The sequence below is a fragment of the Oncorhynchus gorbuscha genome, linkage group LG05 (genome assembly GCF_021184085.1).
Source record: "Oncorhynchus gorbuscha isolate QuinsamMale2020 ecotype Even-year linkage group LG05, OgorEven_v1.0, whole genome shotgun sequence".
NCBI lineage: Eukaryota > Metazoa > Chordata > Actinopteri > Salmoniformes > Salmonidae > Oncorhynchus > Oncorhynchus gorbuscha.
Window position 1 is genome coordinate 69,889,916 of NC_060177.1, and position 25,060 is coordinate 69,914,975.

General features: G+C 42.8%; 2 protein-coding genes across 6 annotated transcripts in view; one reads left to right on the forward strand and one right to left on the reverse strand.

The window, feature by feature from the left end:
- Positions 1-7,875, reverse strand: part of LOC124036424 (ceramide transfer protein-like) — a 42,502-nt gene extending 34,627 nt beyond the window's left edge. Inside the window, exons 1-3 of one of the 3 annotated variants that reach the window (XM_046350999.1) lie at positions 7,750-7,875; positions 6,977-7,095; positions 6,105-6,239 (exon numbers count right to left, since the gene is read on the reverse strand). In XM_046350999.1, the coding sequence (XP_046206955.1) occupies positions 6,105-6,239; positions 6,977-7,069 (228 nt within the window). In that variant the 5' untranslated portion in view covers positions 7,070-7,095; positions 7,750-7,875. Of the gene's footprint in view, positions 1-6,104; positions 6,240-6,976; positions 7,597-7,749 lie in introns of those variants that run through there. The other 2 variants (XM_046351000.1, XM_046350998.1) reach the window with 2 other exon arrangements.
- A 2,389-nt stretch (positions 7,876-10,264) lies between these two features.
- On the forward strand, positions 10,265-24,811 carry LOC124036426 (DNA polymerase kappa-like). Of its 3 annotated transcripts, none has more exons than XM_046351005.1 (14): positions 10,265-10,665; positions 10,881-11,000; positions 11,557-11,709; positions 13,483-13,614; positions 13,722-13,893; positions 14,348-14,551; positions 14,803-14,927; positions 15,067-15,233; positions 17,065-17,161; positions 18,597-18,768; positions 18,941-19,783; positions 19,970-20,188; positions 21,387-21,435; positions 23,961-24,811. In XM_046351005.1, the coding sequence occupies exons 1-14, from the start codon at positions 10,537-10,539 to the stop codon at positions 24,043-24,045; spliced, it is 2,667 nt and encodes an 888-aa protein (XP_046206961.1). In that variant the 5' UTR covers positions 10,265-10,536; the 3' UTR covers positions 24,046-24,811. The 3 variants fall into 3 exon arrangements, with proteins under 3 accessions (XP_046206961.1, XP_046206962.1, XP_046206960.1); XM_046351006.1 differs by having other exon boundaries at positions 18,941-19,720; XM_046351004.1 differs by having other exon boundaries at positions 18,941-20,188.
- The last annotated feature ends 249 nt before the right edge of the window (positions 24,812-25,060 follow it).

Genomic DNA, 25,060 nt, shown 5'->3' on the forward strand with positions numbered 1-25,060 from the left:
CTTGTATCCTTGGTTGTTAAAAAATAAAAATGTATTGTTGACATTATCTATAGTAGTTTGTAGGGATGCACAATATATTAGTAAGCATATCGGAATCGGACGATATTAGCTAAAGATGTCAACATTGGTATCGGCCCGATGTCTAGTTTAACGCCGATGTTAAGAACCGATGTCAAAGCTACCGTGGATACCTATATGAAGTAGGTGCATGACGTAATGACGCCACGTAAAATCCTAACCTACCCCACACAATGTCTGCTGTGTGGATCGAGCATCCAACAAGTTCAGCAGTCATTTGAAAGAGTAACAACATTTCAGCGAGACAACTCAAAAGGCGAAATCCATTTAAGCCAATATGGCATTGGTAATAAAGCCTTTGTTCGACCGCAACTTCTGGGGTAGCTAGCTTTAGCTTGGTATCTAGCTAGCACCAATACAACCAGCCTGAAAATAAATGACCAGCAGAAACTGCAGTCATGTTCATTATTCTAAGCAATGATTTAGGAATCCTTGTGATTAAGTATTAGCTAGGTTGCCACTTGTTGTTCGCCTACTGAAATTGAACTTCAGTTCATGAAAATAAATAGCTAGCCAGCTACTTAACCCTGTTGCCCAAAGCTAACGTTATAAGCAGCCAGCTAGCGATGCTCGACCGGAACCGGGTTGTGAAGTTAGCCACAATAAGGATTGGGCACTAAATTTACGGTTCGCCTTTAAAATAAAACTGTCATTGACTGATGCAAATGAACAAATAGTAGAATTATGCAATAATTTTATTTTGAAGGCTAACCGCAAAGTCCACTATTGTGGCTAATCCTTATTGTGGCTAGCTTCACAGATGGGTCCGACCATAAATTAGGGTTATTTTAGATGACACCCAGCTATAAAGTTAGCTAGCTAACTATATAGCTACTGAAACAGATTGTCGTTGACACGTCAAGTATCTTTTTTGACACGCAAAAACCCAAACGGCGTTCCATAGAAATCCTGGTTGAGAATGAAACAACTGAACAACGAAACAGCACAGCAAGTAAGTGAAAGAAAAAGGTTTTGATTATGTTTTACTGGTAATGGGGACATATGGAAATGCCAACAAAGTAACTTTTCAGTCAGTGTAGCGTGTGTGTAACCTTTATTTATCTAGGCAAGTCAGTTAAGAACAAAATCTTATTTACAATGACGGCCCTGGACGCTGCTGGGCCAATTGTGCGCCTCCCTATGGGACTCCCAAACACAGCCAGATGTGATACAGCCTGGATTCGAACCAGGGACTGTAGTGACGCCTCTTGCACTGAGATGTAGTACCTTAGACCGCTGCATCCATGCGTGCGTGTTACCTATTTACATGTGCTAGAATGCTTATAAAGGACGCTAAATGTTAAATATCGGTTATCAGTATCGGTATTGTTTTTTTTTGGCAAGGAAATATCTGTATCGGCCAAAAATGTAATGTCGGTGCATCACTAGTAGTTAGTACCAGTATTACCATCATTAGCATCTCTAATGTGAAGATATTTGACCTTGTACATGAAAATAAACGTAACAGAATACAAAACCTAATACATCTCTGACAAACACACATATACTGCATGAAAAGAGCAGTGTATGATTTCCATCCCTCTTGGAAGAAGCACAGGATACTGAACAAATGCAGCAGACACTTCTGAGAGCGATGCGTAAACAGTAAGTAGCCTGCGGTGTTGTGACACAGCACGAGGTTGAGCCATAGCCTGAGGTGGAATTATCTGACTTGCATTTTCTGCACAAATACTGTACTGTACCGAGTCTATGGTGTACATCCTAACAGTGAAGCTGGCCTCTATTGAGCAAGACATTAACCGATGGCCAGTATTGGAGAGTAGTGAACTACATGTAGTTCAACTAATAATTTAACTACATTTTGCAGTAGCTTGGTGCTAGTTGAACTAAGTTCAGATCTTGGTAGTGTTTTTTGTAGTTAATTATTATTTGCCATGTATCTAACTACTGGACCTACATTACTTTTTTGGCAAAAATAAAATATGAGTAAAGTAGGAATCGGCATGAGACCTTCCTCATTCTCACTTGAAACATTGTTTTAATTTAGCCTATTAAACACAAACACTTAACTCCAGAATGATCTGTTCTTGCAATTTGAGGTCTATGATATTTAAGATTTAGATCTAGCTATTCCGGGATAAATAATCATGATGTAGTGAACTACGTTTTCAAAAAGTTACTTTATGTAAACTAAACTCAGCAAAAAAAAGAAACGTCTTCTCACTGTCAACTGTGTTTATTTTTTTATCAAACTTAACATATGTAAATATTTGTATGAACAGAACAAGATTCAACAACTGAGACAAACTGAACAAGTTCCACAGACATGTGACAAACAGAAGTGGAATAATGTGTCCCTGAACAAAAGAGAGAGAGGGGGGGGGGGGTCATCTGTCCTTCCTGTCTCCCTGTAGAGGTGTCTTAGGCATCTCACAGTACGGACACTGCAATTTATTGCCCTTGCCACATCTGCAGTCCTCATGCCTCCTTGCTGCATGCCTAAGGCACTTTCACGCAGATGCGCAGGGACCCTGGGCATCTTTCTTTTGGTGTTTTTCAGAGTCCGTAGAAAGGCCTCTTTAGTGTCCTAAGTTTTCATAACTGTGACCTTAATTGCCTACAGTCTGTAAGCTGTTAGTGTCTTAATGACCGTTCCGCATTAATTATTATTATTATTATTTTTTTTTTTACACCTTTATTTAACTAGGCAAGTCAGTTAAGAACAAATTCTTATTTTCAATGACGGCCTAGGAACAGTGGGTTAACTGCCTGTTCAGGGGCAGAACGACAGATTTGGACCTGGTCAGCTCGGGGATTTGAACTTGCAACCTTCCGGTTACTAGTCCAACGCTCTAACCACTAGGCTACCCTGCCGCCCCGTTCATTGAACAAGCATGGGAAACAGCGTTTAAACCCTTTACAATGACGAGCTGTTAAGTTATTTCGGTTTATATGAATTATCTTTGAAAGACAGGGTCCTGAAAAAGGGACGTTTCTTTTTCTGCTGTGTTTATATTACTCGTAAGGGTAGCTTTAGTGTAGCTTACCTTCTTCCAATGTTAAGTGACTGGTATCTTGGTAAACTATTTTCAGAGTAGCTTTCCAAACACTGCCAATGGCTAGTTTCTGCATTCCTAAGACCTCACACAACACAGATAGAAGAGTCTGTCGACAGACAGCTCAGGGATATTTGGAAAGGTGGCAGAAAGGAGTTGCGTCTTTGAGTCTTATTTTTGCCTTCATTATAAACAGCCTGAGTGCCACTGACTGTGTAGGTGTGGTGCCAGTAGTTAAAACCTTGTCGTCAGTTGCATTTACATAGTTCCTTTTTTCTAATGCTCTCTTAGAAGCACAAATACACCTTTCACCTAAATGCCCAATACAGTAAAATTAAAAAATCCTGTGTTATACAGTACCAGTTAAACATTGACACACCTACAAGGGTTTTTATTTTATTTGTACTGTTTTCTACATTGTAGAATAATAGTGAAGACATCAAAACTATGAAATCATGTAGTAACCAAAAAGTGTTAAATCAAAATATATTTTAGAGATTCTTCAAAGTAGCCACCCTTTGCCTTGACAGCTTTGCACACTCTTGGCATTCTCTCAACCAGCTTCATGAGGAATGCTTTTCCAAAAGTCTTGAAGGAGTTCCCACATATGCTGAGCACTTCTTGGCTGCTTTTGCCTTCACTCTGCGGTCCAACTCATCCCAAACCATCTCAATTAGGTTGAGGTCGGGTGATTGTAGAGGCCAGGTCATGATGTAGCACCATCACTCTCCTTCTTGGTCATTGTCCTGTTGAAAAACAAATGACAGTCACACTAAGCGCAAACGAGAAGGGATGGCGTAGCGCTGCAGAATGCTGTTGTAGTCATGCTGATTAAGTGTGCCTTCAATTCTAAATAAATGACAGACAGCATCACCAGCAAAGCATCCCCACACCATAACACCACTTCCTCCATTCTTCACGGTGGGAACCTCACATGCAGAGATCTTCAGTTGACCTTCTCTGCGTCTCACAAAGACACGGCAGTTGGAACCAAAAATTTGGACTCATCAGACCAAAGGATAGATTTCCACCGGTCTAATGTCCACTGCTCATGTTTCTTGGCCCAAGCAAGTCGCATTAGTGTCCTTTATCAGTGGTTTCTTTGCAGCAATTTGACCATGAAGGCCTGATTCACGCAGTCTCCTCTGAACAGTTGATGTTGAGATGTGTCTGTTACTTGGACTCTGAAGCATTTATTTGGGCTGCAATTTCTGAGGCTGACAACTATAACTTATCGTCTGCAGCAGAGGGAACTCTGGGTCTTCCTTTCCTATGGGACTCATGGGAGCTAGTTTCACCAAAGTGCTTCATGGATTTTGCGACTGCATTTGAAGAAACGTTCAAAGTTCTTGAAATGTTCCATATTGACTGACCTTCATGTCTTAAAGTAATGATGGACTGTCGTTTCACTTTGCTTATTTTGAGCTGTTCTTGCCATAATATGGACTTGGTCTTTTACCAAATAGGGCTTTCTTCTGTATACCCCCCTACCTTATCACAACACAACTGATTGGCTCAAATGCATTAAGAAGGAAAGAAATTCCACAAATCAAGGCACACATGTTAATTGAAATGCATTCCTGGTGACTACCTCATGAAGCTGGTTGAGAGAACGCCAAGAGTGTGCAAAGCTGTCATCAAGGCAAAGGGTGGTAATTTGAAGAATATAAAATATATTTAGATTTGTTCAACACTTTTCTGGTTACTACATGATTCCATGTGTTATTTCATAGCTGATGTCTTCATTATTATTCTATAATGTATAATATAGTAAAAATAAAGAAAAACCCCTGAATGAGTAGGTGTGTCCAAACTTTTGATTGGTACTGTATACATCCACACTATGAGGTTGTAATAATACTGTGTAAATTATGATAATGTCCTTTAGGTAGCCTGGCAGGTAGGAGCGTTGGGCCAGTAACCGAAAGGTTGCTGGAACTAATCCCTGAGTTGACAAGGTAAAAATCTGTCATTCTACCCATGCAAGGCAGTTAACCCACTGTTCCCTGGGAGCCGATGATGTGAATGTTGATTAAGGCAGCCACCCGCACCTCTCTGATTCAGAGGGGTTTGGTTAAATGCGATAGACACATTTCAGTTGAATGCATTCAGTTGTACAACTGACTAGTTATTCTCCTTTCCCTTTCCTTAGTGTAAGAGCTGTTAGAAACAACTGCCTGAAATTTCAGCCTGTTTTGGTGAGATGGATTTTTTGCCTGCCTGGTGACATTACCAGGTGGTAAATTAGTTAATAGACCAATGAGAAAGAGTTCCACACCTCTCTGCCAATAACAACTCATTTGTAATTTTCCCCTCCTAACTCAGACCTCTCCCAGAGAGCCCTATAAAAATTATTGCTTGAGAAATTGCTCTTTGATAAGAAGCTATTTTTGTTTCTTTTTGACCATTTAATTGAAACCAATCACAGTAAGGTATTTAATTGTTACTTAGTTGTTACCCAGAAATTATATTTAATATTGAGATAAAAACAGCTGCATTGGACCTAAGGGAAGTTACAACAACCCATATCCAATTTGTAAGTCGCTCTGGATAAGAGCGTCTGCTAAATGACTTAAATGTAAAAGTAATTATGGTTTTAATCTGATTTCAGTCATTTAATCCTATTGCACAAATAGCAGTAACACCATTTGTTTGGCCTCTATAGTGAACCATGGTATTTCAGAAAGAAAATATGTTTAACCAGGGAGTTGGATTTCAGTGCATCTAACCAACAGGAGGCCTGCCTGAGGAGAATAAAGTGTCAACTGGCTAGAAACAGAGCAGGCCACACAAAGGATAACAGTATGTGGCCAGACATTACAATACAGAATCAGGATTTCAGATGCCTAATAAAGAACAATGTATATGTGTTTACAACTGGAGCTTCTTGTATTGTCAGTATGCCCTTGTCATTTCACTTCCACCATTTCAGTGTCTGAACAAACATTTTTGCCAAAATGTGCCATAATGCTGCTTTCTGACAGGAAATGAACATTTCCTCTTACTTACAGTGATGATAGCTTTGCTGAGACACAGAGAGCCCCTGCAGCCGTACTCCCGCTCATCCTCTGACTTATAATAACTCAGAGTGTTGTTCTTCAACACTACCCACCGGTCCTGCCATCCGTGAATGTAGTTGGTCCACTGTTAACAAAACATAAGAGCAGATAGTCAAGCCTACAACTCTACTAGCGGTGTACTTACAGTAGGACAGGGGTCAAGTATTTAGTTTCACACAATCACTATAGATGACAATGATTGGTTAAATTCATTTCCTGGTTAATTGAAAGAGAAGTGGGTGTTGCATGTCCCACAAAAGGATGCTATTAAATGGCCAGGGACTGACATTAAAGGTCACCCTATTGCTTGAGGCAAGTGAACTGAGCAGTGGAGCCTGCTTTGATGTTGTCCCATTGGGCATGTGATCAAATAAAACAACCACCAATCTGCAAAGAATTCCAGTAGCCGAAAACAAATCTTTCTGATTCCTCCCCATGTGTAGATGAAAGGCAGGCGATATATTGCACTTCTGTGTATAAATAGCTCATTTACATTTTTGGTCAACTAATCAGAATCCTCGAGCAACCAAAAAATACTGGGCAAGTGCCTTTCAGACTTTAATGTCAATCCCTGATTGCAATTTGGCCCAGGTAGCTTGTTATTAGTAACAGCGGCCATTTGTTTGTTGTACCCATTGGCTGATAGTAATTTAGATTGATCAAAACATTGTCAATCTGACCCAAACATTGTACACCATAGGGAAGTGTACAATGGGCACATCAAACTTTGAATAAAAGCTAGCAGGTATTTAGTTATTGTAGTTTTAGCATAGTGTTTTTTAGAGGACCAAGTCCTGAATAAAGATACATTGTTTGTCTTACCTTGCTTAGGACGCCACCGAGTTCAACAGGCTGCCCAGATTCGGGATCCACATCTTCATCGGAGCCCGACGAGTTCGAACTCTTCTCCGACATTTAACAACCAAGTTGTTGGTAGTTACCTAGAGGATAGCGTTTACCACGAGCAAATTAAAATACACAAATTGATAAGACTTGGCCTAGCGAGTGTTGCCAAATCGGTTAGAGGGCAAACGTTGTAGAAAAACATGAGACAGTAGAACTAAGCAAGCCACTCCTGATTGTCTCTGGCGTGCAATAATTGCATGGTTAGCTAACTAACGTAGCGTTAAATCCACAACTTCTTGCGGGCAATGTGTTTCGATAGCAACACGACAACGTTTGCTATCTCAAGTTAGCTAGAAGCAAATACAATGCATTTAGCTAAAGCTAGTTAGCTGGCTAGCAATCCAGTCAAAACGCAGCAGTCAAAATAGTCCTTCTGTTTAAATGCGCCATATCCTCTACGATCAAATACACATGGTAAATCCTTTCAGAGACGCCCTCAGACTCCGAGAACTAACAGTACGATAGCTAGCCTCCTCGCGAATCTGTAGTGCGCTGTCATGAACGGGACGACCCAAACCTGTTTGCCTCCGCCTGTGGTTGTTCGGTATCATCGCCGCTATGCAGAAACTGCGCAAAATATATGATCTCTAAATCAAAATCACTTGCTACGATGTGATATTTCATTGTTTGAATAAATTAATCACGTTACATAGAGAGATCATATTAATAAATCAACAACACTGGCTCACCTGTTAAAGTTTATGTAGATGGACATGTATTGTCAAGGTTTTGTTTATCAGCGCTGTAGAGAAGGTTGCAATTGCGGCCGCAATTCGGGGCGTTCCTGGATGTTGGGCATTACTGCATCTTCTTCTTCAGTGAGGTTTAACAGCGGTTGGCATACGAATTATGATGCATTACCAACAACAACTTGACCGGGATATAAATCCATTATACTTTGATCCACAAAACAAAATTGAGAAATTATATCAACAATTACCCAACCTTAACCTTACACTCATTAAAACCCACAACCCTATTTCATTATTTAAACCCATCTGGCTCTTTTCCCCAGGCCAACAGGACACCACCAACCAAAACACCCTATAACTCTTCTGAAGTCAAATATGGTACCCCCAAAAACTTCTCTGCCACCACAACATCTCATTTCTGTGACCTACGTTCCATCTCTGCTGTACAGTTGAGATCCTTCTGTAGCTCAGTTGGTAGAGCATGGCGCTTCTAACGCCAGGGTAGTGGGTTCGATCCCCGGGACCACCCATACGTAGAATGTATGCACACATGACTGTAAGTCGCTTTGGATAAAAGCGTCTGCTAAATGGCATATATTATTATTATTATATATTAACCATAGCTATGAATGTTAATCCTATCAGGATCCCTCACCCTGACCCATCTTCCTCTACTTTTTTCAGTGTGTGAATATGACACCCTCTGCACTACTCTAACCCTGGTAACCTCAACCTGCCTCTCTCGCACCGGACACTTCTTTCTGATCCCCAGCACCATGGCCACCTCTACAATTAACACATACACTTCTTTCCCCAATACTGCACATTCCTTTTGTCTCATGCCCTTCTGCACACTTCTCACACACTGCTGCCACTCCCCCCTACACATTGCTGCCACATGCCCATAAACTTGACACCTGTAACAACGTAATGGGTTCAGCACAAAACCTTGTACGGGATAACTGAAATATTCTAACTTTCCTTTATCGGGCAAAGACTCAACATCAAAACTCAAAAGAACAGGCAATGACTCTCACCAGTCACGCCACCCAGTCTGCATCGCACCAAACGACGAGCATCACAAACACCGGGAATCTTCCCCTTCAGCTGGTCCACCTTCACCGCTACCCCAGTAATCACTCCTTTCAATGGCGCCCTATTCCTAAGAGCAAAGCAATAAACTGATCTCGCTCCCTCTGGGCAGAAGAAACATACACAAATATCACAAGCAAATATCACGTGTTACCTTCAATGACTCAGCTGCACCCAACTCCTTTACCACCCACCCTGATACCACAAATGGATCTGCTAAAAGGCAAGGATTCACTTTCTCAAAAAATGTCACTCATACTGGATGAGATTGTTCTTTATCATGTCCATTGATGAAAGGCTCGGGCTCTGAGCTCTTCACCACAGCTTCCACTCCACTTAACTCGCTCTCACTCAATTCTATTTCACCTCCAGCACTTGCCATGGCATACTCCTTGCTCTGCTTGTACTTGCCACCAGTCTTCTTCGCCTCCTCATCTCCCTTTCTATTGTCATCTTCATCAAATTCAACCTCAACCTCTGCTTTCCTCATTCTCTTCGATGCCTTCTTCCTCCTTTTCCTCTTTCCTTCCTCACAGCTGAAACAGAAGACTGTCTCCTGCAGCTTAGGTAGAGGCAGTAGGTCCCCACACTCATAACAGAAGTTCCTGTGGTTCCCGCTTGTCTCTATAGCCTTTTTGCACTCAACCGTCCCCACAAAATCCAGGTTCTTCTTCTTCTTCTTCATCAATCGCCCTCTCTATACAGACAAGAGACTTGACTCTCCGCCTTAACAATTGGAATAGGCTGTCTAGCTCCCGTCTATCCTTTCTTTGGATTTGTGGATCTAATTATTTTCCAAATTTTTAAAATATTTGATGAGGGTTGTTGAATTCAACCACCTGTATTCCACAGGAGGTTGGTGTCACCTTAATTAGGGAGATCGGTCTCGTTGTAATGATGAGCGGAGTAGATGAAATGGTAACAAATACATCAAACACATGGTTTCCAGGTGTTTGATGCCATTCCATTTGTTCCATTCCATTTGAGATTTCCTCCCTCAGCAGCTACCTGTGCTGTATTCAGTGGAGAGATGCTATGCTACTAGCCTCATGTCATGAATATGCATAGCCATCTCGAGACAACTCTGATATCAGGTGTTTTGCGGGATGTCATGTGTCCTTATATTTATATTGTACCTTTATATCAGTACACTCCTAACAAATTAAGCATTATGAAAATTATATTCAATCAAATAAACCTCACGTAGCAAATAGGCCATTCATTTGATGTTTTACCAAATTCTAAACTCATTGATCTACATACAAAAACTCCTTGCTTGGTGTGCATTTTGGAGACAGACAGATTTTCCGCAGAGTTGGGCCTCTCTCTTTAACCTCTTCCTCTCTGACTGCACCTCCGATCCTGCCCCATAATGACGTGGCTAGCATGCGGAAGCAACTTCAAAACTCAGGAGTGAAGACCGAGGACAAGATGCATCTGCAAAGAAGATACTTATAATGGCGCCAAATTCGGCCAGTACACAAACAAAATATAATTTTGTTTTTGTCATTGATAGTTGGAAACTTGCTTCAAACGTTACTGGCTGTTTAGAATATTTTTAACCAACTGTTGGTACATATTGTGGTAGCTAGTTTGTTAACTTAGTTACCATAATTATTCTTTCTTGTTCTAACGTTAACTTTATGTATTAAATGCAGGGTCTCACTTACATGGTCTCACTTGAGGTGAAGGATGGAGACTGGGGGGACCTCCTCCAGTGGGGAGGGCTTCCTCTCCAGAATGGCCCTCAACGACAACAAGGCTGGAATGGAGGGCCTTGACAGGGACAAGATAAACAAGATCATCATGAAGTCCTCCAAGGTACCATGTTGAGAACTTCTGTCTGTATCCAAACACCCAAACTAACACTCGCCTAGACTCTTGAATTAATACCCTAGTTAGCTACCTTACTGTAATGTAATGGCACAGAAACTGACAAACCCACTTGTTGAGGCCCAGTGTGTTCTCTTCTCACAGTGTAACATGGCCAATTACTGGAGGTCATCAGCCTCTGTGTTTACCTTCCTCTCCTACAGGGCTCCAAGTTCTATGAGAACGAGATGAAAAAGGAACAGCAGGTGAACCAGCGCATTGAGAGGATGATGCTGCAGAAAGCACACATCACTGAGCAACAGTTGAGCAAAGCACAAACACAGGTACAGTGCAGGTGGGCTCTATACACACACAGGCTCCCGAGTGGTGCAGCGGTCTAGGGCACTGCATCTCAGTGCTAGAGGCGTCACTGCAGACCCTGGTTTGATTCCAGGCTGTATCACAACCGGCTGTGATTGAGAGTCCCATAGGGCGACACACAATTGGCCCAGCGTCGTTAGGGTTTGGCCGAGGTAGGCCATCATTGTAAACTGACTTTCCGAGTTAAATAAAATTTAAAAAACACACACATTATGCAACCTCTGACACACAGATACAGTAAGTTTATAGCTTCTACAGTATATTTTATTTTACATTTATTTATCTCAGCAAGTCAGTTAAGAACAAATTCTTATTTTCAATGACTGCCTTGGAACAGTGGGTTAACTGCCTTGTTCAGGGGCAGAACGACAGATTTTTACCTTGTCAGCTCAGGGATTCGCTCTTGTAACCTTTCGGTTACTAGTCCAATGCTCTAACCACTAGGCTACCTGCCGCCCCCATATATTTAGGTGTTATAATTTGATTGAAGTTCAGTCGCCTCTGAATGTCTTGTTGTAGGTGGAAAAGATGACCTTTGACCTGGAGAGGGTTCGTGACTTGAGCCGTGTTATTGTGCACGTGGATATGGATGCCTTCTACGCTGCGGTGGAGACGAGAGACTGTCCTGACCTGAAGGACAAACCCATGGCCGTGGGCTCTATGAGCATGCTGGTGAGATTCTATACAGGACTGTTAATTTGCTAGCAACATACTTTAGGCCATGTAGTGTATGTGGACACCTCTTCTTATTAGGGAATTTGGCCATTTCAGCCACACGTTTCTGACAAGTGTACAAAATCAAGCACACCGCCATGCATTCTCCATAGACAAACATTGGGAGTAGAATGGCCCGTACTGAAGTGACTTTCAACTTTCAACATGGCACTAATGAGACATTTCATTGCATGTTTTCTTACCTCATGTACACTATATATACAGAAGTATGTGGACACCTCTTCAAATGAGTGGATTTTGGCTATTTTAGCCACACCCGTTGCTGACAGGTGTATAAAATTGAGCACAGAAAACATTTGCAGTAGAATGGCCTTACTGGAGAGCTCAGCTACCTTCAATGTGGCACCGTCATAGGATGCCACCTTTCCAACAAGTCTGTTTGTAAAATTTCTGCCCTGCTAGAGCTGCCCCGGTCAACTGTAAGTGCTGTTATTGTGAAGTGGAAACGTCTAGGAGCAACAACGGCTCAGCCGCGAAGTGGTAGGCCACACAAGCTCACAGAACGGGAGCGGCGAGTGCTGAAGCGCATAACGTGTAAAAATCGTCTGTCCTCGGTTGTAACTCTCACTACCGAGTTCCAAACTGCCTCAAGGAAGCAACATCAGCACAATAACTGTACGTCGGGAGCTTAATGAAATGGGTTTCCCTGGCCGAGTAGCCACACACAAAGCCTAATATCACCTTGCACAATGCCAAGTGTCGGCTAGAGTGGTGTGAAGCTCGCCGCCATTGGACTCTCTGGAGTGATGAATCACGCTTCAGCATCTGGCAGTCCGACAGACAAATCTGGGTTTGGCTGATGCCAGGTGAACGTTACCTCCCCAACGCATAGTGCCAACTGTAAAGTTTGGTGGAGGAGGAATAATGATCTGGGGCTGTTCATGGTTTGGGCTAGGCCCCTTAGTTCCAGTGAAGGAAAATGTTAACTCTACAGCATACAGTGACATTCTAGACAATTCTGTGCTTCCAACTTTCTGGCAACAGTTTGGGGAAGGCCCTTTCCTGTATCAGCATTACAATGCCCCCATGCACAAAGTGAGGTCCGTACAGACATGCTTTGTTGAGATCGGTGTGGAAGAACCTGACTTTCCTGCATAGAGCTCTGACCTCTACCCCATCGAACACCTTTGAGATGAATTGGAACGCTGACATCAGTGCTGACTTCACTAATACTCTTGTAGCTGAATGTAAGCAAGTCCCCGCAGCAATGTTCCAACATCTAGTGGAATGCCTTCCCAGAAGAGTTACAGCAGCGAAGGGGGGGACCAACTCTATTAATGCCCATGATTTTGGAAGGAGATGTTTGACGAGCAGGTGTCAACATACTTTTGGCCATGTAGTGTGCAAGCACAGGCTTGTCATGAGCGAGACAGGATTTGGAAGGCTGGCCACGCAAGACTATGGAGACAAGCAAAATAATATATAATTATATATTATTATTATTATATAGTTTGATACCAAATGTCTAGTTATGTGATGTCAAAATAAGAAAGCCAAGCTTGTTGACTTCGCTACCCAGAGGGAGGTTCATATCTGGCGATCTTTCTCTTTCATGTATGAACGAGTTTATGGTGTTCTAACTGGATCTGAAAGATGGCCCATTATTGAACTACAACAATTATTATATTATTATATTATTATTAACAATTACCTTGTATTGAGCCCCAGGTTGTGTCTACAACTTGTATATGTTTTATCCTCTCTCCTCAGACAACTTCCAACTACCATGCAAGGAAGTTTGGGGTCCGTGCCGCCATGCCTGGCTTCATCGCGAAGAAGCTCTGCCCAAACCTGGTTATTGTTCCAACCGACTTTGACAAATACAGAGCAGTGAGCGCTGAAGTAAGGATCTGACACACACAGTGTTTCAGTGGCCAGCGAGGCCTTTACTATATGTATAAATCCCCAAACAGACATATGGGTCACTAATCATCCTATTCCTCTGCTAGGTCCAAGAGATCTTTGCAGACTATGACCCTCACTTCCTTCCCATGAGTCTGGACGAGGCCTACCTGGACATCAGTGAGCACCTGGAGCAGAGGAGGGTCTGGCCAGAGGCCCTGCGTACCCACCGTCTCCGGACCAACGACACTGGGACAGATACATCCGTGTCAGTGCCAGGTCAGGAGTCGCTGTCTAAATACAGTGGATTACTGTGTAATAAATGTGTCATGTTCATTTGTTACACTGTGCGATTCCTTTTTTAAACCCATTTTGCAGTTATAGTTTACATACTGTGATAAAGTTGTCATTTGTAAGACAACTTTGAGAGTCAATTTTAAGTAGTTTGAATGCGATATAAAGGCAGATACATGTTCTATGGTAGATATAACAAAAGTGAAGAGGGTTATTAAGAGCTTAATAGCATAAGCCTCATCTAATTCTTCCTTCATTTTCTGCCTGACAGAAAGTAAATTAGAAGGGATTAGAACTATGTATGTGTAGTCCCTCTCGCTTTCTCTTATCTAGTTCACTTTTGCCACCTGTCAAGTATAGCGAGTGACAAGGGGGGCAGAAGATAAGAGACATGGACACACAGCTGTGAATCATCTCACACCTCTCTCTCTCTCTCTAGTTGAGGAGCAGGGTGATGGCCTACAGGAGACAGTAGAGGGTATGTCTCCTGTCCTGTTTGAGGACAGCCCCAGCTCCTCCTCCTGCCCCTTTCTGCAGGATGCTCCTGGGGGAGACGTGATGGTGTTTGGGACCTGTGCCGAGGAGGCGGTGAGAGAGATGCGTTTCCGCATCGAGCAGAAAACCTCACTTACTGCCAGCGCAGGTGAGAGAGACGCTGTGTGTTCATGCACTATTTTAGATGCACTATTGTAAAGTGGCTGTTCCACTGGATGTCATAAGGTGAATGCACCAATTTGTAAGTCGCTCTGGATAAGAGCGTCTGCTAAATGACTTAAATGTAAATGTAATGTTCATTTTCCTCAGAGGACACATCGTCTGAGTCCCTATTCTGTATGTAGTCACATCAAGCTTGTAACACATTTGCCATGGGTCTTTTATTGGTCATTCTTCTAGGCATTGCCCCAAACATGATGCTGGCCAAGGTGTGTAGTGATAAGAACAAACCCAACGGACAGTACAGACTCCCCTCTAACCGACAGGCTGTCATGGTATTCATACAGGACCTGCCAGTCCGGAAGGTAGGCTGCTATACACCTCAGCCCCAAACCTAGACAGCCTATTAAGGGATGTTTACTCAAGGATATTTTTTATGGATCATGTTGCTAGCTGATGGCCCACAAATAAATATGAGTAAAAGATGGTATTTTGGTGTGCCAGGTATCAGGCATTGGGAACGTGACAGAGAAGATGCTGGGAGCTCTCGGTATCACCAGCTGTATCCATCTTGGCCAGGAGATGGCGCTGCTGGCCTTGCTGTTCTCTGAGACATCCTGGCACCACTTCCTCGACATCTCCCTGGGCTTGGGCTCCACACACATCGAGAGGTTCTGGCCGGGCAGGCAGAGGGGGTGGGCAGGGCAGAGAGGGGCAACTATACAGTAGATGAATCCTTCAAATGAGTTCAAGTCATCTGACTTGAGTCTGTCTGTTTTTTATTTACTTACAGGGACGGGGAGAGAAAAAGCATGAGCACAGAGAGGTAGTTTTTATTTTCTGGCAACATACAGTGAGCTCAAACTATTTTCACAGTGACATATTTGTTGTTGTTTTGGCTCTGTACTCAAGCACATAGGATTTGAAATGACAGTTTACTATTAACCCGAAGGTAAACCTTAAAGTGCAGACGGTCAACTTTAATTTGAGGTTATTATATCCATATTGGGTGAACCGTTTAGAACTGACATAACTTTTTGTACATAGTCTCCCCATTTTAGGGAACTGAAAGTATTTTGACAAATTCACTTATGTGTGTTAAAGTAGTCAAGGGTTTAGTATTTTGTTCCATTTTCTTAGCACGTAATGATTATATATATGCCATTTAGCAGACGCTTTTATCCAAAGCGACTTACAGTCATGTGTGCATCGTATGGGTGGTCCCGGGGATCGAACCCACTACCCTGGCGTTACAATCGCCATGCTCTACCAACTGAGCTATCAAGCTTGTGACTCTAAAAACTTGTCAGATGCTGTTGCAGTTTGTTTTTGTTGTTTCCGATTATTTTGTGTCAAATAGAAATTAATTGTAAATCATTTGTCATTTTGGAGTCACTTTTATTCTAAATAAGAATAGAGTACTTGTTTCTGAACACTTCACCATTAACATTGATGCTACCATGATTCTGGATAATAATGCATGAGTCGTGAATAACTATGAGTGAGAACGTTTGAGTCCTCTCACCATTACCAATAATGGGAGGTTAGCCATTTTGGTTGGGTAACTTTCTCACTCATACCTTATCAACCATTAATTTCTATTTGGCACAAAATAATCCGAGACGCAACCAAAACAAATTGTAAATGCATCAAACAAGTTTGTAGAGTCACAAGCTTGATGTAGTTATTGCGTGCTAGGAATATGTGATCAAATGCTAAACTTTTTACTACTTAAATACGCATGTTATTTTGGGTTGCCTGGCTACCCAGACTCCTTGCTCCAGCCAAATGCAACGCCACGCCTACGGACGTTAGTTTCTTCTCTGCAATGAGTCTGGACCTGAGTACCTCCCTGACCTTTCACCGAATGCAAACCCATTCGGGGCCGTCTGATTAGTCCAGAAACCGATGGGTTGAGCCGGAACACACGTATAAAGTGGCGGTTTTAAAATTCGTCATTGTCTCTAACGTATCATAGTATCAAAGCCAATCTAATTGCTGACTTTTTTTGTGCAACACCCCTCGTCACCACAATCGACTTCAATGATGGCATTCTCAGACTAAAGTATGTAGCGAACGACAGACCAGCGGAAGAATTCGGTGTGAGTTGCCAGGCTATAAAACAGGGGGGAGGACTATGTACAAAAAGTTCTGTCATTTCTAAACGGTTCACCCAATGTATTCGCCTCATAATAACCAGACTGATTGTCGCTGTGCAGTGAACATTCATGTAAGCTTGCGAGATCAGGTAGCTTGCTAGGCTACCGATATGGATGAAAATAACCTCAAATTAAAGCTGACTGTCAGCACTTTAACCTCAGTCATTGTTTCATTTAAAATGTGTTTATTTATTTCACATATCCAGTTCAGAGACAGAATTACAAAAAATGTCACTGTTTTGGTCCTTACTGTATGTGTGAAATAAATAGATAAATAATGGAACATACTCTAATACTCTTCCCACATCCAACATGTTTCTCTATCTCCTTCATTCTCTGTCAGGACATTTGGAGAGATGGTTGCATTCGAGGAGCAGTTCTCTCTGTGCAGGCAGCTGTGTCAAGACCTGGCTCAGGACCTGCAGAAGGAGGCTCTCAAGGTACTCCACAGCAGTGGTTTTCAACCCTCTCCTCGGGGACCTCCAGACGTTTCACAATTTTGTTGTAGCCCTGAACTACCTCACCTGTTTCACCTTTTCAGAGGCTTGATGATTAGGAGGGGTTTGAAAGTACAGTTCGGTTCATTACAGTACACTTTTAGTAATGGTATAAGTTGTGTAGCACATTTCTCCTCCTCGCTTAGAGTATATTTTCTTAAACACAAATTCACTTGGATTCATAGTAAAAATGTTTGAAATCAAACAATGATTCCCTAGTATTTGGCTTTTTGTGGCTATTCTTTTTTGTGATACAAAACCGTTCGCCAGTACATGGAACTGTGTTTTGGCCGGCATTAGTATTCAGCACCATTGTGAACAGCCATTGTCTGGCTGCCTCTGGCTGCTTATTTTTTTCTCTGGGGAAGTGTTATGGGAATTTTGTTATCAATGTTCATAAACTTCAATTAATCTACTCAGTCTGCAACCCAGAGTTTGTAAGATTCTGGTTTAAATGAAACAGATTTCTCAGCTTACAATAGTCAAAATGTTTATTCACGAGGACGTCCTAACATCAAAAATGCAAACCCAGTCTTTATAACACAAACAAGTTCAAATCTTAAGCTACGCCTTGCTTAGACAGTCTGTGTTTTTCCACTACATAGATACATTGTTTAATCTGCAACATGTTTCATAATCTTCTGCAAGCCTAACAGTTTCTCCCCTCCACGGGTGGAGACAGAATGTCCTGTAAGGAACACAGTAGTCCAGCTTGTCTGTTGATAGCTCCTCTTATCATTTGTTTCCAACTTGCACCCTGCTTACAGACTAAAAAGGAACAAAAGGTCCTTGTTCTAATTCTGACTAAAACTACACACATCATCAGATTATAGTTTTATGATTCTAATCAATTTCATACAATTCTATGGTTTCAGAGTGGAATTATTTAATCATTATCTTTCAACATATAAATTATTTTATCAGGAAGAGAGAGCAGAAAAGTGTTCTTGAACAGAAAGGATATTTCCTCAGAGAGGGTATTGAGAGGGTATTTTGGGGTCACAGAACATCACAATATCAGTGTTGGATCCCAGAATCATCTCCCACAATTACTAGAGAGTCTGTTTCCCTCCAATCGATAGAGAGAGCTGCCTTGGCACGACCATCACCCCCTGGCTTAGGCCTAATGTTCTTTTGATAGCTGGAGGAAATAGAGAGCAATTATGGAGAATACCAGGAGCCAGTGTGATCCTCAGCCTGCCTGGTGAATAGGCTGCTTGGGGATGATCATCACACTCTTAGGAAAATGTCTTTGACCATTCTTCACTTAGATGAATCTATCAGTCAAATCAATGTCTGTTTTGTCCTTTGACTCCATCCCCAGGTTCAACCAGATGTATCCTGTAATTCCCCATGTCATTGCTTTGTTTTCTTCCAGGGCAAGACAGTGACGTTGAAGCTTAAAAATGTCAACTTTGAGGTGAAAACCAGAGCGTGGACATTGCCGTGTGCCGTTGCTACGAGTGACGAGCTCTTTGCTGTCACTAAGGACTTGCTGAAGACTGAGATTGACAACGTCAGCCCCCAGCCACTGAGACTGAGGCTCATGGGTAACCTTAATTCACCTTCTCTCACTGGTTTGAATGGAGTATACCACTGGAAGAAAATACTAAATATCACATTTCATGGCTGTTGTATATATCAATAATATATTAAGTACCTTCTACTGATTCTGTTATTAATTCTTATCTTTAATTAAAATCAACCCTTGCGTGTCTGCAGGCATTCGAGTTTCCAGCCTTGTCAGCGCTGACGACAAGAAACCCCAGCAGAAGAGCATTGTGGGATTCCTCCAGAAAGGCAGGGCTGACTCCAGTAGCCCCTCACAGATCTCCTCCCACAAGCCTGTGAAAGAGCATCAACCTAAGCCTCCAGGCCAGACCCAGCCCTTTCCCTGCCCTTCCCTGGTACAGCAGAGCCAGGGGCAGGAGGATCACCCCTGGGTACCCAGCTGGGGAGGAGTGGAGGTGGGGAGGACTGGGGAGCAGCAGCAGTCCTTCTTCCAAAAAGCCCGCGCCCAGAGGTTGCGGCTGCAAGCTGAGAGAGAGGACCCACCAGAGGATGGAAAGTGGAACGTCTTAGAGACCAGACTGGGCCCAGCCTCATCAGCCACCAAAACCAAACAGACACCGACACCCATTCAGAAGAATCCAAATACATCAGCAGAGACACATTTTTCTATGAGTGCATTGACCGCTTCTGACAACATGACACATGCACCTACAACCAGCAGCACAGAGGCCCATGTGTCTACTTCATTGTGCTGGTCCACAGAGCCAGGGACAGACAGTCTGACCTGCCCTGTGTGCTTCAGGGAGGTGAACACCACAGATCTGACAGTCTTTAACAGACATGTTGACCAGTGTCTCAGTGGGGTTCCTATGGAGCACAACATTCACACAGACACAAAACTAGAGAAAGGCTCCAGTGTCTGTGAGGAGGAGGTGGAGAAAGAGAGAGCTGAAGGGGAAAGGAGGAGGGAGGAGGGATTGATGGAGATAGGTAGGGACCCACTTAGTAGGTGTATGTTGGACTCATTGGGCCTTCGATTGGACTCTAGTGCAGGTGATAATAAAGGACTACTTCTGTATGAGACTAATACAACTAATATTTCACTAAACGCTGTGGGCCTGAACCCTGTCTTCCTTAACACTTGTCCAAACGGAGGTGTGTCTATACCTAGAGTTACAGACCCTAACATCCTGAAGGGTTCATCTCAAAGTGACCCTCGTGTTCGTCCGTTGTCCCCAGGTGGCCCTCGGCCAATGACTACGCCCAAGGTTGAGTCACATGACCCCAGAGAACCCGCCCTCACATGCCCAGTGTGTCAGGTGACACAGGACACCGATAACCTCACCCTCTTTAACCGACACGTTGACCTCTGTCTAAACCAGGAGGTCTTACATGAGCTTGAAGGACTGGCGTCTGTGGACTGCACCCCCCACAATGCAACACCTGCTGCCTACAAAGGTCAGTGTTTCAGAGATGTTTTATTTAATGATTGATCACACATTACATGTCACCATGGGGCACCGTGTGCAGATCGATGAGGGAAAAAACAATTAAATCCATGTTAGAACAAGGCTGCAACACAACAAAATGCGGAAAAAGCCAAGGGATCCGAACATTCTCTGAACGCACTGCACGTAATGGAGCTCCATTTGTTCAGTTCTGTAAATAACTCGCACGCTTGAAACCGAAAGACAACTCAAATGTGTCCTACAAAGCACCAACATTATTTACAAAATGTAAATGGTACAGAACAAAAACTGATATCTGGATCAAATACATTAACATAAAATGTATACACGACTCTACCTGATTTAGTGCTGATCTTCAACTATGCTTTATATTAAGCTTTTCAATACAGATTTTTTTGCAAATGATAGTATGGACTATAACTACGGCTGATCTGTTGTTGCACATTGTTCATGAATATGTGTCTTGTAGTTCTTATACAAGGCCAAATTTAAAGTGTATTACTATGAATAGGAAAAACACATCCCAGAAACATGTAGTTTTGTCCTTGAACTGTTCTTGTCTATTAATGTGCTATATGATGTCATGTTTTGTGTGGACCACAGGAAGAGTAGCTGCTGATTTTGCAACAGCTAATGGGGATCCTAATAAAATGCCAAATTGTCATTAAAATAGACCAAGAACTTACCCACCCTGTTTTCAATGCGCTTCCATTGGTCATTCACATCCCCAGTGTTTACATGGGTCCTGTTTCTGCCTGTTTTTACTCAATATGTAATCCAGGAGATTGTAAATTGAGGTTGAGTATATTTTCTTCCAAGAAAGAGTGAAACTGACCTGGTCTAAGGGTGAAACTAGAAGATTGTTTGGCCACTGTGAGGCCAGTCTGTCTGTCAGTGACATGGTATTGTGGGGGCTGTGTATTGATTTCCTTTGAGAGAGTGAAGACATCTCATTTCACACTGTGGGGCCTCCCCTGCCCTGCTCACTGCCCCTGGTAAATCACCTCTTCACCCATTCAAACCTGACAATGGAAAGAAAGTCTCTTCCAGTTTCCTCTTAACTAACTTGCCTGTGAGGTTGCAGTCTTTATAGCTTTGAAAAGAACACAAATTACTAAATTGCTTGTCGAACCTAGACAGTTGTCATTCTTTTTTTCCTAATGGCTTTTCCTGTTTCCCGCCCACAGAGCGAGAACAGCCCCTGCGGAGAGCGCCACAGAAAGGCAAGAGCAAAAGGTGAGACTAGCTACAACTTCTTAGACATATCTCTGACTCAGGATGTATATATCAGAGATTGGAGTGTCACTCAGAGGAGCAAGAGAATTGATTTAGATGTACCCATGGTTACTGACTCATTGTGTTAGCAACACCCTAGCTTTGAATTGATCAATTAACGTTGTCAATTGACTTGAAAGTCAGCACATTCATAATGGACTTAATTAAACACAAATGTTGTGTGGTAGATTAAAACATTGACCAGAAGTTGACAAGAAGGTTTCAGATACTGGTGAAGACAGAGTGAGAATTGTAAAATCAAATGTATTTATATAGCCCTTCTTACATCAGCTGATATCTCAAAGTGCTGTACAGAAACCCAGCCTAAAACCCCAAACAGCAAGCAATGCATTTGTAGAAGCACAGTGGCTAGGAAAAACTCTCTAGAAAGGCCAAAACCTAGGAAGAAACCTAGAGGAACCAGGCTATGAGGGGTGGCCAGTCCTCTTCTGGCTGTGCCGGGTGGAGATAACAGAACATGGCCAAGATGTTCAAATGTTCATAAATGACCAGCATGGTCAAATAATAATAATCACAATAATTGTTGAGGGTGCAACAGGTCAGCACCTCAGGAGTAAATGTCAGTTGGCTTTTTATAGCCGATCATTAAGAGTATCTCTACCGCTCCTGCTGTCTCTAGAGAGTTGAAAACAGCAGGTCTGGGACAGGTAGCACGTCCGGTGAACAGGTTAGGGTTCCTTAGCCGCAGGCAGAACAGTTGAAACTAGAGCAGCAGCACGGCCAGGTGGACTGGGGACAGCAAGGAGTCATCATGCCGAAGAAAGAAAGAGAATTAGAGCGAGCATACTTAAATTCATACAGGACAACGAACAGGAGAAATACTCCAGATATAACAGACTGACCCTAGCCCCCCAACACACAAACTACTGCAGCATAAATAATGGAGTCTGAGACAGGAGGGGTCAGGAGACACTGTGGCCCCATCCGATGATACCCCCAGACAGGGCCAAACAGGCAGGATATAACCCCACCCACTTTGCCAAAGCACAGCCCCCACACCACTAGAGGGATATCTTCAACCACCAACTTACCATCCTGAGACAAGGCCGAGTATAGCCCACAAAGATCTCCGCCACGGCACAACCTAAGGGGGAGCACCAACCCAGACAGGAAGACCACGTCAGTGACTCAACCCACGCACCCCTCCTAGGGACGGCATGGAAGAGCACCAGTAAGCCAGTGACTCAGCCCCTGTAATAGGGTTAGAGGCAGAGAATCACAGTGGAGACGTTGCTCCAGTGCCTTTCCGTTCACCTTCACACTCCTGGGCTAGACTACACTCAATCATAGGACCTACTGAAGAGATGAGTCTTCAATAAAGACTTAAAGGACGAGACCAAGTCTGCGTCTCTCACATGGGTAGGCAGACCATTCCATAAAAATGTAGCTCTATAGGAGAAAGCCCTGTCTCCAGCTGTTTGCTTAGAAATTCTAGGGACAATTATGAGGCCTGCGCCTTGTGAACGTAGTGTAGGTATGTACGGCAGGACCAAATCGGAAAGATAGGTAGGAGCAAGCCCATGTAATGCTTTGTGGGTTAGCAGTAAAACCTTGAAATCAGCCCTTGCCTTAACAGGCAGCCAGTGTAGGGAGGCTAGCACTGGAGTAATATGATCACATTGTTGGGTTCTACTCAGGATTCTAGCAGCCGTATTTATCACTAACTGACGTTTATTTAGTGCTTTATCCGGGTAGCCGGAAAGTAGAGCATTGCAGTAGTCAAACCTAGAAGTAACAAAAGCATGGATTAATTTTTCTGCATCATTTTTGGACAGAACATTTCTGATTTTTGCAATGTTACATAGATGGAAAAAACCTGTCCTTGAAACAGTCTTGATATGTTCGTCAAAGGAGAGATCAGGGTCCAGAGTAACGCAGAGGTCCTTCACAGTTTTATTTGAGACAACTGTACAACCATCAAGATTAATTGTCAGATTCAACAGAATATCTTTGTTTCTTGGGACCTAGAACAAGCATCTCTGTTTTGTCTTGAGTTTAAAAGTAGAAAGTTTGCAGCCATCCACTTCCTTATGTGCGAAACACAGGCTTCCAGCGAGGGCAATTTTGGGGCTTAACCATGTTTCATCGAAATGTACAGCTGTGTATCATCCGCATAGCAGTGAAAGTTAACATTGTTTTTGAATGACATCCCCAAGAGATAAAATATATAGTGAAAACAATAGTGATCCTAAAACGGAACCTTGAGGAACACCGCAATTTACAGTTGATTTGTCAGAGGACAAAACATTCACAGAGACAAACTGATATCTTTCTGACAGATAAGATCTAAACCAGGCCAGAACTTGTCTGTGTAGACCAATTTGGGTTTCCAATCTCTCCAAAAGTATGTGGTGATTGATGGTATCAAAAGCAGCACTAAGGTCTAGGAACACCAGGACAGATGCAGAGCCTCAGTTTGACGCCATTAAAAAATGTGCTGTGTTTCGTTCTGGCTACTTTTCCAGGAGAGACTCCTCTCCCCCGCCCCCATCTAAGAAGGTCAAAGCCCTGGGCACAGCTCGGAACACCATCGACAAGTTCTTTAGGTGACAACACACACGAAGACCAAGAGGATGGCATGTTATTCTCAGACGGTGATGAAGACTGACTGTTACCTGGATCTCAGGTGAATGGAGTGCTGGTGACCTCACTAGAAACCATACCTACCTACCTAGTACTTCTTGGATTGCTGGGCATTTGGATTGCTTACTCAAGAATTGAATATGCACTTTCTTCTTTCTATAATGTTAGTTATGTATTTTGTTAATTCTTTAATGTCATAATGGTCATAAATTGCTTTATTTATTTATTGTACTGCTATAATTGATCATGCACTAGCTGCGGCTAAATGAAGAGACTGTGTGTTTTGCACCATTTTAGATGTAAAGAAGAAGGTGCACGATGGATGTGAAGAATAGGGGTTAGAATAACTAAACAGTAGAATTACGTTTTTTAAATACACTGAACAAAAATATAAATGCAGCATATAAAGTGTTGGTCTGCACAAAAAGTTTATTTCTCTAAACTTTTGTGCACAAATTTGTTTACATCCCTGTTACTGGGCCTTTCTCCTTTGCCAAAATAATCCATCCACCTGATAAGGGTAGCATATCAAGAAGATGGTTAAATAGCATGATCATTACACAGGTGCGCATGTGCTGGGGACAACAAAGGGCACTATAAAATGTGCGGTTTTGTCACACAACACAATGCCACTGACATCTCAAGTTTTGAGGGAGCGTGCAATTGGCATGCTGACCGCAGGAATGTCCACCAGAGCTGTTGCCAGATAATTAAATGTACATTTTTCTACCATAAGCCGCCTCCATCGTTTTAGAGAATTTGGCAGTGCCTCACAACCGCAGACCAGGTGCAACCACGCCAGCCCAGGACCTCCACATCTGGCTTCTTCAACTGCGGGATCATCTGAGATCAGCCATCTGGACAGCTGATTAAACTGTGGGTTTGCACAACCAAAATATTTCTGCACAAACTGTCTCAGGGTAGCTCATCTGTGTGCTCATTGTCTTCATTAGGGTCTTGATCTGACTGTAGTTCGGCATTG